General features: G+C 41.2%; 1 protein-coding gene and 1 long non-coding RNA gene across 2 annotated transcripts in view; one reads left to right on the top strand and one right to left on the bottom strand.

Annotated features, from left to right (window-relative positions):
- Positions 1-43: 43 nt before the first annotated feature.
- The window catches only part of LOC141777011 (uncharacterized), a 42,235-nt gene continuing 25,075 nt past the window's right edge, over positions 44-17,203 (bottom strand). Inside the window, exons 44-82 of the mRNA XM_074650923.1 lie at positions 12,189-12,396; positions 11,191-11,334; positions 10,946-11,102; positions 10,655-10,682; positions 9,972-10,086; positions 9,758-9,850; positions 9,615-9,678; positions 9,428-9,526; positions 9,229-9,332; positions 8,982-9,120; positions 8,778-8,896; positions 8,513-8,662; positions 8,212-8,382; positions 7,817-8,123; positions 7,649-7,722; positions 7,475-7,562; positions 7,244-7,361; positions 7,033-7,156; positions 6,789-6,925; positions 6,438-6,693; positions 6,096-6,338; positions 5,837-6,013; positions 4,762-4,907; positions 4,564-4,654; positions 4,092-4,481; positions 3,883-4,009; positions 3,409-3,527; positions 3,118-3,314; positions 2,846-3,029; positions 2,595-2,760; positions 2,327-2,451; positions 1,912-2,220; positions 1,614-1,817; positions 1,406-1,531; positions 1,060-1,230; positions 865-969; positions 673-768; positions 388-519; positions 44-165 (exon numbers count right to left, since the gene is read on the bottom strand). Of these exons, the coding sequence (XP_074507024.1) occupies positions 145-165; positions 388-519; positions 673-768; positions 865-969; positions 1,060-1,230; positions 1,406-1,531; positions 1,614-1,817; positions 1,912-2,220; positions 2,327-2,451; positions 2,595-2,760; positions 2,846-3,029; positions 3,118-3,314; positions 3,409-3,527; positions 3,883-4,009; positions 4,092-4,481; positions 4,564-4,654; positions 4,762-4,907; positions 5,837-6,013; positions 6,096-6,338; positions 6,438-6,693; positions 6,789-6,925; positions 7,033-7,156; positions 7,244-7,361; positions 7,475-7,562; positions 7,649-7,722; positions 7,817-8,123; positions 8,212-8,382; positions 8,513-8,662; positions 8,778-8,896; positions 8,982-9,120; positions 9,229-9,332; positions 9,428-9,526; positions 9,615-9,678; positions 9,758-9,850; positions 9,972-10,086; positions 10,655-10,682; positions 10,946-11,102; positions 11,191-11,334; positions 12,189-12,396 (5,824 nt within the window). The 3' untranslated portion in view covers positions 44-144. The remainder of the gene's footprint in view (positions 166-387; positions 520-672; positions 769-864; positions 970-1,059; positions 1,231-1,405; positions 1,532-1,613; positions 1,818-1,911; positions 2,221-2,326; positions 2,452-2,594; positions 2,761-2,845; positions 3,030-3,117; positions 3,315-3,408; positions 3,528-3,882; positions 4,010-4,091; positions 4,482-4,563; positions 4,655-4,761; positions 4,908-5,836; positions 6,014-6,095; positions 6,339-6,437; positions 6,694-6,788; positions 6,926-7,032; positions 7,157-7,243; positions 7,362-7,474; positions 7,563-7,648; positions 7,723-7,816; positions 8,124-8,211; positions 8,383-8,512; positions 8,663-8,777; positions 8,897-8,981; positions 9,121-9,228; positions 9,333-9,427; positions 9,527-9,614; positions 9,679-9,757; positions 9,851-9,971; positions 10,087-10,654; positions 10,683-10,945; positions 11,103-11,190; positions 11,335-12,188; positions 12,397-17,203) is intronic.
- On the top strand, positions 14,595-17,165 carry LOC141774137 (uncharacterized). Its single transcript, XR_012595233.1, has 3 exons — positions 14,595-15,566; positions 15,754-15,975; positions 17,040-17,165. It is a non-coding gene; the product is annotated as an uncharacterized LOC141774137 (long non-coding RNA).

The raw sequence follows: 17,203 nt of genomic DNA, 5'->3' as shown, positions 1-17,203 counted from the left end.
GTTTGTGTTGTGCAAAGAAAAGTTTGAAGGCAGCAGACTGGCAACATCATTTATTTAATATAGATCTACAATATATAGTGAGAGCAGTTCAATGAAAAATCATATTCTATGATTCTCATTAGAGTCTCTCGAAGAGGTTGCAGATTATTCTTCACCATCCTTTGCCTAAAAAAGAAAGAATAAATAATGAGGCATCTGGCCTATGAAAGGAAAATGTGTTGTCATGCAACATGCATGTAGATTTAACTTTAAAATCCAAATGTAATGGAACTAAAACACAGCAGCACACTGATGTATGTGAAGTCTTGAACTGTCAAACAACATTAGATCATGAAACCGATGAAACCGTTACAACAGCCCACTGCCTGAGTTTTATGTATCACTTACTTTTCCAATATCCCGACTCTTTGTCCTCAGCTTGTTGACCTGAGACTCGGCGATGTCGGCTCTCTCCAGAGCCTCCTCCATCTCATGCTGCACCTTCCTGTACCTGGACAGGTGAGTGTTGGCCTGCTCCTCCTGTGAGGGGAAATTCAACACTGGAGTCAACATCCATCATCATTACAGACATAAAAGAAGAGTGCGATTGTATTTTTCTGTTTCCAGGTCTGACTGGATTCAGCTGTATTTGAGACGATAAGGTGAAAAAGATATAACAAGTCTCTGACTCACAGCCTCCTCGCACTGCCTCTTATAGGCCTTCACTTTCAGCTGCAGCTTGTCCACCAGATCCTGAAGTCTGATGACGTTCTTCTTGTCCTCCTCAGTCTGCAGTTAACATGAATTTGTGATTGAAATTGATCAATTTGCATCTTTATCAGACGGCTGTACCAAATCAATAGGAGGGGAAAAAAAACTGCCTACCTGATAGGTGAGCTCCTTCACTCTTCTCTCGTATTTACGAACACCTTTGATAGCCTCTGATCCTCGTCTCTGCTCGCCTTCAACCTCAGTCTCGAGCTCACGCACCTGAAACATGAACAATTTATGCTGTTACTTGGAGGGCAAGGTTTTTTAATATTATAACAAAAGTTGAGATCACATTGAATCTGTCTTTACCCTAGCCTCCAGTTTCTGGAGCTGCTTCTTGCCGCCCTTCATGGCCAGATTCTCAGCTTCATCAAGGCGGTGTTGCAGGTCTTTCACTGTCACCTCCAGGTTCTTCTTCATCCTCTCCAAATGAGAGCTGGTGTCCTGCTCCTTCTTCAGCTCTTCTGCCATCATGGCAGCCTGAAATGTCGTTGAATTTTATATTTTTGAATATAAGCCTATTGCAGTCTAATGTTTCAACTGCTAAAGCACCAGAAATGGAGGAGAAACAGCCTAAAATATTATGTTATGCACTGACATATTATGCACTAATACTTTGTGTTCAGTTACATAGAAATGCATAAGGATGACTCACATCAGTGATGGCCTTCTTGGCTTTTTCTTCAGCATTTCTTGCTTCCTGGACAGAATCTTCCACTTCACCTTGGATTTGGACAAGGTCGGTTTCCAACTTCTTCTTGGTGTTGATGAGGCTGGTATTCTATTATTAAAGAAGCAAAAAAATACATTTTCATGTATTGAACTATAGAAGAACATTGTTGCTTGTCAAGCTTTGAGCATACCTGAGAGTGCAGCAGTCCCACGCGTTCGCTGGCATCAATCAGCTCCTGTTCAGCCACTTTGCGGCTCCTCTCCGTCTGCTCCAGTGCAGCTCTCAGCTCCTCGATCTCAGCCAGCATCAGGTTGTTCCTGCGCTCCGTCATGGCAACCTGCTCCTTCATGTCTTCCTGGCCTCTTATGGCTTCATCAAGATGAAGTTGGGCATCCTAAATTGTAAAACATTGATAGATATATCAGCAAACACTTTCAGCTTGTTTTTTGAAACAAGATGCTCCGCCACAAGTCCTTCAGAGGACGTACCTTAAGCTGTCCCTGCACGTTCCTCAGCTGTTTCTGGGCTTCAGCCGACTGGCGGTTGGCATGGCTCAGCTGAATCTCCATCTCGTTGAGGTCTCCCTCCATCTTCTTCTTGATTCTCAGGGCATCGTTCCTGCTCCTGACCTCCGAATCTAAAGTGCTCTGCATGGACTCACACACTCTCTGGCTGTTCCTCTTGATCTGATCGATCTCCTCGTCCTTCTCTGCGAGTTTTCTGTCAATTTCACTCTTGACTTGGGTGAGCTCGAGCTGAACACGCATGATCTTAGATTCCTCATGCTCCAAGGTAGCCTGTGAACAAGTGTGACCTTTATCAACTCGAGCACATAACAGTTCCTTCATATAAAGTCCAACAAGTCTCACAACGGGTGTGCTCTAAAGCTCTGCTGATATTTACCTCTGCCTCCTCCAGAGCAGTCTGGATCTCTATCTTCTCACTTTCCACTGTCTTCTTTCCCTTCTCAAGCTCATGAATTGTCTTACCGGTGTCACCAAGTTGTTCACTCAAGTCTGAAATCTCCTCTGTTGGTGCAGATTTATAAAATATACATATTAGAATATTAAGAAATATATAAAAAAAAAAGATAATAGAGATACTTCAGATTTATTGACTTGGTGTTTAGAGTGCATATCTGTTGGGGAAAAAAAAGAATGAATTGTCTTACGTTGCAGGTTTTTGTTCTCTCTCTTCAGGGTCTCCAGGTGGTCCAGAGCTTCTTCATAGGAGTTTTTCAGCTTGAACATCTCAGTGCTTAATGTACGAGCCTCCTTCTGAGCTGCTTCCAGCTCTGCCTGACTCTCCTCATACTTCTGTTTCCACTCTGAAAGAACCTTTAACAAACAATTGAGTGGTTATTTTTTGGGGTCACCTCACATGAACCAGTCCGAACCATATGTTTATACAAAAACATCAAACCTTGTCAAAGTTCCTTTGCTTCTTGTCGAGGTTGGCAGCCAGAGCATTAGCTCTCTCCACGTCAATCATCAGGTCTTCCACTTCACCCTGCAGTCTCTGCTTTGTCTTTTCCAGAGAGGCGCATTTAGAGTTCACAGCCTCGATGGATTCCTCTGCATCCTGAAGACGCTGAGCAAGCTTTTTCCTGTTAAAACATACAGTAAACAGGTTATATGGTGATTTACAGAATCAATGCCGTGTGGAAATGGTGTGATTTCAGGACTGTTCGTTACTTAGCCTCCTCCAGCTCCTCAGTGCGTTGAATAGCATCAGTCTCGTATTTGGATCTCCACTGAGCCACCTCGCTGTTGGCCTTGGACATCCCACGCTGCAGCTCAGACTTGGCCTCCAGTTCTTCCTCATACTGCTCTCTGAGCAGGTCGCAGTCATGACGAGCTGACTGAACAGCGTGAGCCAGGGCGTTCTTGGCCTGTGAACCAAATGAGCACCTGATTAGTATCTGATATCAATCGTCCGATGGCCTTTTCCTCCGTGATTATCCTGCTGATTTCATACACTGTTACCTTAACTTCCTCCTCTATGTGCCTCTTCAGCTCCTCAATCTGCTGAGTGTAAGCCTGCTTGGCTCTCGTCATCTGAGAAACAAGAGCTTCTTTCTCCTCCAGCTGACGCGAACATTCACCTGATCAAAAAGATATTAGTTGATTTAATGTACATCACAGCAAAATTGCAACAGCCAACGTAATATATGTAGTGTTCACATTATCACACAAGAAAGCTTTTCCTCTCCTCCTCTGCTTTCCATTACGTTGAACAGAAATACATTTTTGCAAGTTTGCAGCTAGTGATGTGTGCAATGTGCAACAAAATCTGTAATTTAGGTAGAAGAGAGTGAAGGTGGAATAGGGCTGTTAAAAATGGGAGAGAAACAATAGGTAGGCAAAGTTTCATTTAGGTATCTTCAAGACAATGATTTAATATACAGAATGTATACAACGGGAGCCCAGTTTTTGAACACCAAACCATGATATTCATACCATTTTCAGTTTGTAGTCTTGCTCTCTGTGCACTCAGGTCATTCAGCTGACGAACATTTTCATCATTCTTGGATTTGAGCTCACTCAGTTGATCTTCTAATGTCCTGCACAACTTTTCAAGGTTTCCCTGGTAAAAGAAAACAAATATTAGTATAAATAAACTACCGTTATTTGTTTTTGCTCCTTGTAAGAAAATCTAGCTCTCTCACCTTTGCTTTGGCGACAGACTCCATGTTGCTGCTGAGGTCATCGATCTCCATCTTGTATTCGCTCTTCTCTTTCTCCAGCTTCTGTTTGACTCTCTGGAGGTTGTCAATCTGTTCTCCCAGCTCTGCCACGGTGTCAGCCTGTTTCTTGCGCAGAGCTGCAGCGGTGGCCTCGTGCTGCAGGGTGGACTCCTCGAGATCACGACGCAGCTTCTGAAACTCGGCCTCGCGCTTCTTGTTCATCTCGATCTGAGCGGACGTCGCTCCGCCAGCTTCTTCCAGCCTCTCGCTGATCTCCTCAAGTTCCCTGGAGAGATCAGCCCTCTGCTTCTCCACCTTGGCCCGAGCAGACCGCTCGGCCTCAATCTCCTCCTCCAGCTCCTCAATACGAGCCTGGAACACACAAGGTTTAACTGAAAACTCTTGAAGGTATTTGAATGCTCCTACAACCTTCCACTAATAATTCAAATTGTACCTGCAGCTCCTTTATCTTTTTCTGTAGCTGGATTCCAAGCGTCTGCTCATCCTCAATCTTACTCTGGAGCTGGCTTGTCTCAAAGTCCTTCCTGCAGGGGACAGAATAAATTGTTGTATTAAAGTTATGTATAAGTAGTGGCTCTCATGAAATAATTTTTTGCAAGTAGGTAGACTGATGGCGTTTGCTTATTCTTACTTCTTTAATTTCTCATCAGACTGCTGCTTGTCATTCTCCAGATCCATTATGGATTCCTGGGCCAGTTTCAGATCTCCTTCAAGCTTCCTTTTCGCTCGCTCGAGATCCATACGGAGCTTCTTTTCTTGCTCCAGGGAACCTTCAAGCTGTCAATAGATGTTTTATAAAATTAAAGTTATAATCGTTAAGATATTCAGAAAATCAAACTCCATTTTTGATGATATTTGTGGTTTGCCGTTCATGTAATCCAGCATTATTTTATCTAGGTGATAACGGCTTCAGTGTTCTCTCTTTTACCACTGTGTCAAAAGCTGTATTAAAGGGACTGTTTGTAACTTTTTAAGCGTATAAATGTAGCGAGTCGCCACACATGCGCGCTCGCATATGCGCGTTCGCTTGTAGCCGCTGCCTCTCCTCCTCTGCCTGCCTTCACTCAGACAGCGCGCGCGTTCTCGCTCAGCTCGCTCCACCTCTAGACGTTCATGCGCGCTCACTCCACACTGCAGAAGAGTTAGTTTATCTCTGAGAATATCTAGTGAATGTACAGTTGACGTTTGTGCAGAAATAAATGCTGCAGCTCCTCCAGACCAACAGAGGTTTCCCATGTCTTGTGAAGTGACGGAGCTCTACAGATAGAAACGTTATCGTCTCCAACCGGGTGCCGGTGTCTCCTCTGCTGAGCAGGGGAGACACGCAGCAGAGCCCCGCTGCTTCAGCCTGCACTTAGGCAGGAAAAGCCAACACTAGGATCAGATCTAAATCATGTTCATGGAGAGACCTTCGTCTGGTCAGCTAACATTACTGCCAAGCAGCTGAAATATAGAGTGATATTGTGGTTCTAGCTGACGTGTGTCGCCTCACTGTTTTGAGTGATGCTCGTTCATGTATATTTAGAGCGAGCTAGCGCGAGCTTGACGCTGACTTTCGTTGATTTCACGGCCACAGGTGTCGCTGTTAACAAGCATTTCTGAAAGTTACAAATTTCTGAAATCATAAGAATATCAAATTTAAAACAGTTTTTTGCTGTTTTATTAACCAGTTAAAACTTTTGTTGTTAAATGTAGATGTTACTCACGTCGTCCACTTGCTGCTCCAGCTTGACCTTGGACTTCGACAGAGTGTTGACTTTGTCTTCCTCTGCCTGCAGGTCATCGAGGGTCTGCTGATGGGCCTCTTGGAGGGCTTTCTTCTCTTTGGTCAACTTGGCAATGGTCTCATCTTGAGATGCCATTTCCTCTGTGAGGTTTTTGACCTATAAAAGTTGACATGACTTCTAATTAACAAGAAGTTTTTAATCTACAAGAAAATGTATGATTGAAAAGCCTTTGCGTAACCTTGTTCTCAGTGGCATGCTTCTCCTTTTCCACTTTGGCCAGGGTGAGCTCCAAGTCATCAATGTCTTTCTTCAACTCAGAGCACTCGTCCTCCAGCTTCCTCTTCTTTGCCGTCAGCTCAGCATTCATTTCCTCCTCATCCTCCAGTCTCTCAGTCGTCTCTTTGAGTTTGGCCTCAAGCTGGATTTTTGCTTTAATGAGCCCCTCACACCTTTCCTCCGCATCACTGAGGTTTTCACCTTCCTTGAAGTCAATGCAAACAGGTTCACGTCATTGCCAAATCAGTAACTTGACATAGGATATTTAGTATACATGCACATGCAGTGTGGTGATCCAACTTACAGACTGCACTTGCAACAGCAGATCGTTCTTCTCCTGCAGCAGAGAAACCATCTTCTCCTCCAGTTCTTTCTTCTTAGCGAGAGCCTTTGTTAGATCCTCTTTCATCTTTCCAAAGTCCTCTTTCATTGAGGCCATCTCCTTTTCAGTCTCTGCAGTCTTCAGCAGAGGCTTGATCTTGAAGTACACCTTCATCCATGGCCAGGTTTTGACATTCATGAATGAGCGGATGTTGTACTGGATGGTGTAAATGGCATCTCTGACAACAACAAAGAAAGAAATTGTGTTGAAAAAATGTTGAAAAGTTTCAGACTTTAAAATCTAGACACCATCAATAACAGACGGACACGTTACCTCCTCGCCATCATCTCTACAAACTCTTTCCTCATGAGGAAACCCCTGCAGCGAGCCTGAGTCATTGTGACCAGCTGAGACAGTTTTTCATCTCTCATCTCCTCCAGAGTTCCCAGCAGACCGGCTTTGAAGAACACCTGGGAGTCAATAATCAGAATTATTTTTAAGTAATTCATTATTTATGATAATTAAACCTACACCTCTTTGTAAACAGCCTTGTCCGGGGAAGCATTTCTTACTCTACCTTGGTGTGGCCGAACTTGTACTGAGTTTGGTCCACATCGATGGATCCCAGCAGTTTCTCTGAGGCTTTCTTGTTGTCAATGAATTGGCCCTCTGGGATGACACTGGCATTCAATACTTTGTATCTGAAAGTAAAGATTTCATTCAGTTAGACACACTAGCTTGAAGATAATACAACATTTTCAATGACCGCAATGTTCTATTTCTGCTACCTCTGCTTGAAGTCACCGTAGATGATTCTGCTGGGGAAACCTTTCCTGCAGATCCTGATACCTTCCAGCACACCGTTACACCTCAGCTGGTGGATGACCAGGAAGTTCTCCATGAGACCTACGATATATCAGTACAAGAAATCACATGACGCATTTTCTTTGACTTGCTTTTTGTCTCCAATTTTCTATAACTTTATTAATTAAATCAACATTGACACAAAGAGCACATACCTGGTGTCTTTGACTCATTGGGAATCAGGCAGCGCACAAAATGAGGATGTGTGCATCTCAAATTTGTCATCAACTTGCCCAAGTTCTCCTGAAGAATTAAAAGAACATTGCTTTTAGCAAAAAGGGCACTAAATCAGTGCAATGAAGTACATAAGTCCTTCTTTCATATCTTACCCTGAACAATGCAGACACAGTCTGGAAGGAACCACCCTTCTTCTTGCCACCTTTCTTTGAGCCGCCGCCGTCGGCTGTCAGTGGAATGACAATTACGTTGAAATGATTAAATTCAACACAAATTAATTGGCATTTTTATATAATGTAGAGACAGCTAACAGCATGTACCTTCTGCTCCGGCATGTGATGCATAGAGGTGAGCCAACAGTTTTACTGAAGACTTCTGGTAGAGCTGAACCACCGAGTCGTTCAGGGGGTCTTTGTTCTTATCCAGCCAGCCTGTGATGTTGTAGTCAACAGTGCCGGCGTAGTGCACCAGAGAAAAGTGAGCCTCAGCTTTGCCTTTGGCGGGTTTTGGCTTCTCAAAAGCCTTGGTTTTACCAAGATGCTGGTCATACAGTTTGCTCTTGAAGGTGACGTCTGTTGCCTTGGGGAACATGCACTCCTCTTCAAGGATGGAGAAGATGCCCATCGGCTGTCATGATGAAATGATTATTCAAAACATAAACTTTCAAGTCATTGGATAGTTTTCTGTGTTTGTGAATATACAGCATGTCGCTCACCTTCTCAATCAGCTCAATGCAGGCAGCCAAGTCCATACCAAAATCAATGAACTCCCATTCAATGCCCTCTTTCTTGTACTCTTCTTGCTCCAGCACAAACATGTGGTGGTTGAAAAACTGTTGCAGTTTTTCATTGGTGAAGTTGATGCACAGCTGCTCCAAGCTGTTGTACTAAAGAAATTCAAATATCAAAGGTCAGCAAAGGCCTTAAGTAACATCAACTAAAAATGAAATGAATTGTACTCTCAGTTTTAAATGAAGCTGCGTAAGATTATGTATCAGCCAAGCATAGGCTACTTACATCAAAAATTTCAAACCCAGCAATATCCAGGACGCCGATGAAGAACTGTCGTGGCTGCCTGGTATCCAGCATCTCATTAATTCTGACGACCATCCACAAGAACATTTTCTCATAGACAGACTTGCAGAGAGCGCTGACGGAATTGTTGACCTGATTTTTACAGATACAACAATGATAAAACATTGATATCATTAATAATTTTTTTAAGGGTTAAACAGGCTATTTATAGTGTTAAGATTCACAGCACTGTATGTTAACATTTTACCTGAGGCACAGTCTGGCCCTTAGTCACAAACTCATTCCCGACTTTCACCCTCGGGTAGCACAGTGCCTTCAGTACATCAGCTGAGTTCAGGCCCATGAGGTAGGAGATTTTATCGGCAACTGAAACGAAGAAGGGGTCATTTCATAGGGAATACAAAAGATTTAAATTCAGAACTTTTCACTTGTTTTCAAAAATACAACACACCCTCAGTGCCATCGGGCTCAGCCTGCTCTTCACGCTGCTTCTGCTTGAACTTCATCGCTCCGTGATGCATCACAGATCCCGTCAGCTTGTAAATGCCTATCTTCTCATCAGCAGTGAAGCCCAGGATGTCGATGGCAGTCTGTGAGTATTCATAGAAAAGTCATAAGTTCTGCTCTCAGGAAACAAATCAAAACATTTCTAAATGCACGCAATTTTTTTGAAGGTGTGGATTTGCTAATTTTCTCACATCAGTGGCGATGAACTCATCGATGTCGTTGATACTCTTGACAGTGATTTCACCCTGACTGATCATGGGATAGTCGTAGGGATTGGTGGTGATGAGGAGAGCCTCTGAAGAAAGAAAGCACTTGTGGTTAATGCCCGTAAGCAAATATACACCAAACAGCAGGTAATGAATGGCCTTTAGAAATCAAAAAAGGTCTCACCTATCAGCTCAGGTTTGTGGCCCGTCATGAGCTGATAGAAGATGTGGTAGCTCCTCTCAGCAGACAGCTGGAACGTCACTCGAGACTTCTCCAGCAGATCTGTCGATCACATAGCGAGACACCGGTCAGTTCTGTTTAATGAGCTGAACAAAAATGGAGGTATCTGCTTCATCATTTCTACCCTTACATGTTTCAATGTCTGCTGAGGCCAGCTTCCCAGATGTTGCAAAATGGATCCTGATGAATTTACCCTATTCAAAAGAGGACTGTTGATTACAATTATAACTTTGTGCATTCGGATATTGTTTGAAAAGACTCAAGTTCACTTACAAAGCGGGATGAGTTGTCATTCCTCACAGTTTTGGCATTACCATAAGCCTCCAGCAGTGGGTTGGCTGCAATGATTTGATCCTCCAGCGACCCCTTCATTCACAAAACAAGTCAGGGGGAAACAAAAATTCATGCTTCGTACCTGATGGTCCAAGATCACATTCAGCACATCTATGTCAGCTTTGTTGACACGTAAAAACAGATGTTTATTTACCTGAATCTTGCTCGCCGCCGCCGGCTCAGATTTCTTTCCTCCAGCGACTGCGATTGTCGCAAAGTACTGGATGACACGTTTGGTGTTGACAGTCTTTCCTGCACCAGATTCTCCACTTTTGAGCATCAAAACAGTTCAATTAGCAGCAGAAACATCTCGTTTTAGGGGAACTGAACAAAACATTGAAAGAAACTCTTGTTCACACTTTTGATGTAGAGTGGTACTCAAGCATGAGGGAGTTCCAGGGGGTCCCCAGAAAAATGGGGGATAGTTTATTTTCATTATTGAATTCACTATAGAAGTGAGCCCAATGTGAGTAAGAGGAATAAGAGTGACTATTCTGATCACATGTTTCACTTCCTCCACGGTTATGTCCTCAAATGTAGTTGCAACTATAGAGTTCTGGTCTTAATCATCTCTAACAAACAACATCTTTTCAGATGGAGATCCCTGAAGCAAAATCGTATTAAATGGGGGTCCGTGACTTAATGTCCATCAATTTAGGGGGTCCTTGACACAAAAAAGGTTGAGAACCACTGTAGATCATACTGTCAGTCAATATTACTGTATATTGTTTTTGTTAAATAACATAGTGTGCTGAGCCCTTTTTTTCAACATGTATTTACATTGATTTCAGGATTACTATATGTTAGGTAAATCATTTATAAAATTGGCAAACTTACGTGATAAGGATAGACTGATTCTCACGGTCTGTAAAAAAAAAGTAAACATATTTTCAGATTTTAATTGGTAAATTTCAAATCTGCTTTGTGTACATTATTTAAATGTCTAAAATTTGCTATAAATGTACAACAATGATGTGGAGTTATAATATCTGATAATGTTAAGATATTTAAAAACTAAAGAATTAGCCTCTGCTCACAAGATATGTTTTTAAAGTTCAAAACATTTGATATACTCTGTAATAGTTGCTCTCTTCTCATCTCATTTGCAAATTTCTCTTTCTCACACACCAGTGAGCATGAACTGATAGGCGTTATCAGAGATGGAGAAGATGTGGGGTGGAGCCTCAATCCTCTTTTTGCCTCTGTATCCTGCTACAACCCCTGAGTCATACACCGGGAGCCACTTGTAAGGGTTCACAGTCACGCAGAACAGCCCGGAGTAGGTCTGTGGAGACAGAGAGGATTTTTACTGACTGCTGTCTTCCTGTAGTCATTGTTTCATCTACTGATGTGACGATCAGGTCAAAACTCACATAGATCATCCACGCTGCATAGCGCTCTTTGAGGTTATACAGCACAGAAGGCTCACTGAGGTGGGTCATCATGGCCATGTCCTCAATCTTATCGTACTTTGGAGGGTTCATGGGGAAGACTTCAGTGTCTTTTACAGTGATCGTCTGTTACAAGGACAGAAACAATGTGATGAGAGCGAGCTGGTCAGTATTCATTATTATTTGTATTACAGCCAGAGGTTACGATTTATAAAACCACTTAGTTTAAAATCCTTTAACCTTTCCCTTTAAGGTTTATGACGTTATGAGAAATTATAGTGCTGAACATACACTCACCGGCCACTTTATTAGGCACACCTGTTCAATTGCTTGTTAACACAAATAGCTAATCAGCCAATCACATGGCAGTAACTCAATGCATTTAGGCATCTAGACGTGGTGAAGACGACTTGCTGAAGCTCAAACCGAGCATCAGAATGGGGAAGAAAGGGGATTTAAGTGACTTTGAACGTGGCATGGTTGTTGGTGCCAGACGGGCTGGTCTGAGTATTTCAAAAACTGCTGATCTACTGGGATTTTCACGCACAACCATCTCTAGGGTTTACAGAGAATGGTCCGAACAAGAGAAAATATCCGGTGAGCGGTGATTGTGTGGACGGAAATGCCATGTTAATGTCAGAGGTCAAAGGAGAATGGGCAGAGTGGTTCGAGATGATAGAAAGGCAACAGTAACTCAAATAATCCCGCGTTACAACCAATGTATGCAGAATACCATCTCTGAACGCACAACACGTCCAACCTTGAAGCAGATGGACTACAGCAGCAGAAGACCACCCGGTACTAGCAAGGTGTACCTAATAAAGTGGCTGGTGAGTGTATTTTGTTCCATCACAAGACATGCAATTTATGCACTGATATGAAAAAGCTTCACACAGAGGAGCACACAGCCTTGTCACTGTTTTCACTGTGTAATTAAAACTGTTTAACATTTGTTTTTACTCCACTGCCATCACGCTCACCTTTCCACAGAGAGTTTCCACGGTGGCTTTGCCGCCCTCTCTCATCGTAATTTTCCCCTTGAGGTACATCTCTTTGGGCTCGGTCACAAAGTACGCAGTTTTAGCATCGAAGGGAGTGTTTTGAGCCTCAATTCTCTCCCTCTCATTTTTCCGGAGGTAAAGGGCCGCCGGGCCAAAACACTCCATTTCCGCGTCCCCCATGGTGACCCTTTACTGCAAGTAAGTACAAACAGGACAGCATTTATTTCTTCTCATGATAGTACTTCAATAATGAACAAAGCTGTTAATGTTGTGATGAATGTTACACTCATCAAGTGAAGAACTTCTTTATGTTTCATGTGAAAAGAAAAAGTTAAACACAAAAGCTAAATTTACAGTTTGTAACAACAGGGTGACGTCTGTTTCATTTTCCATTAACTGTGTATTATCTTTGTTGATGCCGTGCTTTGTTAACATGCACCACTAAATCCTAGTTTAAAAGTATCAAACTCTTTGTCATAAAAGGTAAACGGCAATAAGACTCAACAAATGTGTCTTTTTTTCCTATTTAATGACGCAGACATCATTAATTGAGTCAGATGCACAAAATGTTAATTGATTTGTTACAGATTCCACACAAGATTAAGGTTTATTGAACATACAGACATTCATATAACAAAGCCTGACTCATCACGTATATATATATTCAGTGCTCAGCTGTCGATTAAAATGTCTTCCGAGCAAATGAAACAGCTGTAAAATAAATGAATTACCTTCTTCACTCCCCTCAGATGAACAGATATCGATGGTCGGATAATGAGTGTTCTGAAGAAAGACGCAAATAGTTTGAATTAATAGCTCTAGTTGAACTATTTCTCATTAAATATGGACTTACTGTACACTAAAGTCTTGGCACAAACATAATAAGAGCTCTGCATTCACTCTGTGGTGTTTATGCCCTGCATTGTTCGATAAGCTGCCTGTTTTCCTTCTGCTAATAAAAGACTGTAACACACTCACCTTGACTGGTCTGTGAGTCCTTGGTGGCGTCCAGCCTCCCTTCTTATATAGAGAGATCTGTGGTCAAACAGCTGTAAGGACTTTCTTTATTTGGTCATGTACTTTTTACGATCTCATGCGAGTGAGTATTTTTTGCATCTCATCTGATCTCCGACATCTTTTCTCACGAAACGACAGACAGTTTATTACAGACTGAACTTTTAGAGTCACATGGTTTAAAGAGGCAAGTGATAAGAATTTAAATGAGACATACACTGTTTGAAATGATTATGGTTGATTAATGTGTACAGTATAAATGGCTCATTATCGGCGTCATCACCAGATGAACTCAGCTTTATCAACAAAAGCACACACGTGTTGATGTGTATTCATCCAGTATCATTTAAACAGAAGCCACAAAGTCCTTCGGGGATACATTATATGGCGAGAGAAGAAACCCACAAAACATTTGTCTCGTTGTAAACTATTTTACAGGAAGAGTATCGGTGCCACGCAATAGACACAGTTAAACTAGAGACTGAATCTAAATGTGTATAAATAGATCAAGACACTTATAATGAAGCATTTCTTTAACCTTGTGTAAATATTGTTCTGGCTGGCGTATGGCCTCACTGGAGTTCAGACATTGTTTTGGTCTTTACGATAATCTCTTTAATGCACCTTGGCACTGCAGCGGATCCGACTTTAGCCGCGGAGAAGCTCTCATGTGTCACTGGTATTCTGTTGCAGAAGCCTTGCAAGTCTGTCCTGTGACAAAGGGGGAGGATTGGGCCTAACAGTTGCTAATCTAAGAACCTGTGGAAATGATGAACCTCATTATAGCAGAAACACTAGCTGAGGTCTGCCTTTCATGAAATCCCAATGTTAATTAGATTTGTAGGGAGGAAGGAAGAACAATACTCTTATTTATAGCGCTTTAATGTCCTCTGTTGTTTAATTAATGCGTCATGGGGGATATTTATGTATCCGGTAAAACGTGACATATGCTTCCTGTGAAAGATAACCTATCAAACAAATGGTGATGACATCTGCTTTGAAGTTCCCCTTGATACAAAAATACCTTTACAAAGCACTGAAGGTACTGCAAGGTCAATGTCAATGTAATGCCACCACATCTTATCAAAACTACAAATAAAAACATCACTATTTTTACGATATTTTCATACAAAATATTGTATTTTTTATACAAAAACTGCAGTGTGAAATTCTGCCAGCACAGTGTCACGACATGAAAGCTTTCTAAAATGAGATCACCGCATGTCTTTGAATGATAATAAAGCCTGCCAACGTGTCAAATAAGCATTTGGAGCGGGGCCAATGTTTAAGATTACAAATGCCGCAACATCACTGCATCACACTGGTTAGACATGTGTGACATGCGGTCAAGTAACAAGTCTAAATGCCTTAGATCATTAGAAAGGTTGGCAACACTTTACTTTAAGTATTTAGCATTCATGAGCGGTATAAAAACATTTAATAAATGGTTTATAACACACTAGTGTATAATGTAGTTGCACGCAGTTAGAATGTGTTAAATGTATTCGTCAATAACTATAGTACAGAAGTGGAGGCTGGTGTATAAACTGATAATACATGACAATATAGTAAAACACAGTTGTAATTCAGACTCTAAAAGGAGAAGTTGTTGTCAAGTACTGGACATTAATAAACACTTAAAAATGTCCTTTATTACATGTTTGTATAGTGATCACAAATGCTAAATATTGTTACCCAAATATCTGTAATCTTTCCAGTGTTTATCAGTTATCGTCACACAGTTGAACCACATAAGCGATGATGTAACAGACTTGTGCAGCAGAGAGCGGTGTCAAAAGTTTGACATTTTCTATCTTCTCTGTCACATGTTTTCATCGGGACTAATTTGACCAGATATTATTTAAACGGGTCTAAGAAAAGCAGTCCTGTTTTTAGACTTATGACATATTATCCCAAAGAATTTTTGCAATTACTGAGGAATAATTTCGTCTCTGCGTCCGTATATTAAACCTGATTATAGTGCATAAAGGAACAGACAGGTGAGGATTTCGGGGGTCCTCGCTCTATTTTTGTACTTATTACTTTCAAGCAAGTCTACAGTCGGAGTAATTGCATTTTGTATGAAATTGTGCCACACAAATAAACTTGAACTTGAACTACACACCGTCTGGAATGTGAAGTTATTTATTTTGATTTGAATCATGGGATGGAAGGAGATCTGTAAACACCACGATCTCATTTGGTGCTCTTAACAGGTCATTTTAAATAAATCTAATCAAACCTACTTGTCATGGCGGCTCCAGACAAAAGATTAGCAAGTGTAGCCGATTGTAAATGATCTGGACATACAATATTAAAGTAAGAAGTGAAGACTTGTTGTTGGTATGTTTACACTCTGGCTGCTGATATAAGTACACATGACGTCTAGGGAGCTGTCTGGAGGGGAGACAGTCTCAGGTTTCCATTAATCCGCTACTGACAGTTCTCTAACACAGTCTGAGGCTTCTTTTTCACTATTTTTGACCCACAATTGTTTCTAAAATGCCGAGCTACTCTTATGAATCTACAGAATGACAATTGTTCAGTGATCTGCTGGCTCAGATGTCTGATTTCTGTGCTGGTTCATGAGGGTGTGAGGATCCTCGAGCTCAAGACGGATGACAGACGTGTCCGTCCTAAATGGGGTCGTCTGGCTGGGTCAAAGGTCTTCAGCTTTCTAGGGACTGTCTCTGAAAGCTGATATTATGACCGACTATGATCACACGATCGCGGCCACAGCACGCACAGAGAGGTATTCAAACACTGCAAATCTTTTTTGACTGAATGAATGTATTTTCAAATACACTGAGTTTGACTCATGTAGTAATCTGCAGGGTGTTTTCAACTGATTATGATTCTAAATACGACGGCAGTGTTTACAAACACTAGTGATGTCAACAGTCCGACTGTATTACAGCATCGCTTTCATTCAGATCACAGGCCAAATGAATGTCATGTTTCATTTAGTTAGACACGGCCAGCTACGGATCGGCCACTGTCATCCATCCTTGTGTATTTCAAGTCTTTCTAACATCATTAGTTGTATGTTTAGATTGTATGAATGAGTTCTTAATGTGTATTTGTGTTTGGAAACTTGCCTCAAATTGCCACTTTGAGGGTCAAATAAAGTATTTTTGAATGAAACAGAATTGAATTGACATTTTGTTTATACCTGAATCACTGCTTATGGGTTTAAGATTAGCATGCTGATGCAAAGTAAAACTGAAGAAGCTGCAAATTAATAAATAAAAAACTGTTGATTATTCCTTTCATTAAATACTGAATGAACCTTGAAGGATGCTTATTATCAAGATTATAAAGATTCTTTTTTTTTTTTTTTTTTAAGCAATTTATTGTTTAATGCAACTAAATTTAGTCTCTTACATTTGTTTTATCATCTAGCAGGACTACATTTTACTGACAAACCTCTTCAGAATACACATATATATTTCAGATTAGCACTGTTATATCCGAAACAGTGACAAAAATTACTTTAATCAAACCATTAACAACCATACTAATAATCTAGTAGCACAAAAGATGAGCACATTTGAGTCACCTCAGTTAATCACTCTTTCATATTTTACATTTTAATCATAATGTTGACAGTTTGACCATCCCAAGCATTAGTTTGCTCACATAAACAATAAAACTTCAAATGTCTACTGAAAATTAGAATTATAGAGAATTATATCAAGGCTTGTTTTTAACAAATCACTTTTTTCTATTGCTTAAATTAACCTGATTTATTTGAAAACAAATTTAAATGTTTATATCTAATATTTTTTTTGTCACTTTCACTCCCATATTTTCCAGCATATCTGATTACACCTCTGCATGTCTGACAGTATAACCAGTCAGTGGCGTTGCTCAGTCGTTGACCCTCTCATCTCCCCTCTGTGCTGATGAAAGTCAAAGGTTTGCTGTTGACAACTCAACTGTCATTGTCAGACATGAGAAACGACTTCGACCCCGTTTTA

This window comes from Sebastes fasciatus, chromosome 1 (genome assembly GCF_043250625.1).
Source record: "Sebastes fasciatus isolate fSebFas1 chromosome 1, fSebFas1.pri, whole genome shotgun sequence".
Classification (NCBI taxonomy): Eukaryota; Metazoa; Chordata; class Actinopteri; order Perciformes; family Sebastidae; genus Sebastes; species Sebastes fasciatus.
The sequence above is the reverse complement of the archived record's forward strand: the minus strand, read 5'-3'. Positions and strand labels throughout refer to the sequence as shown.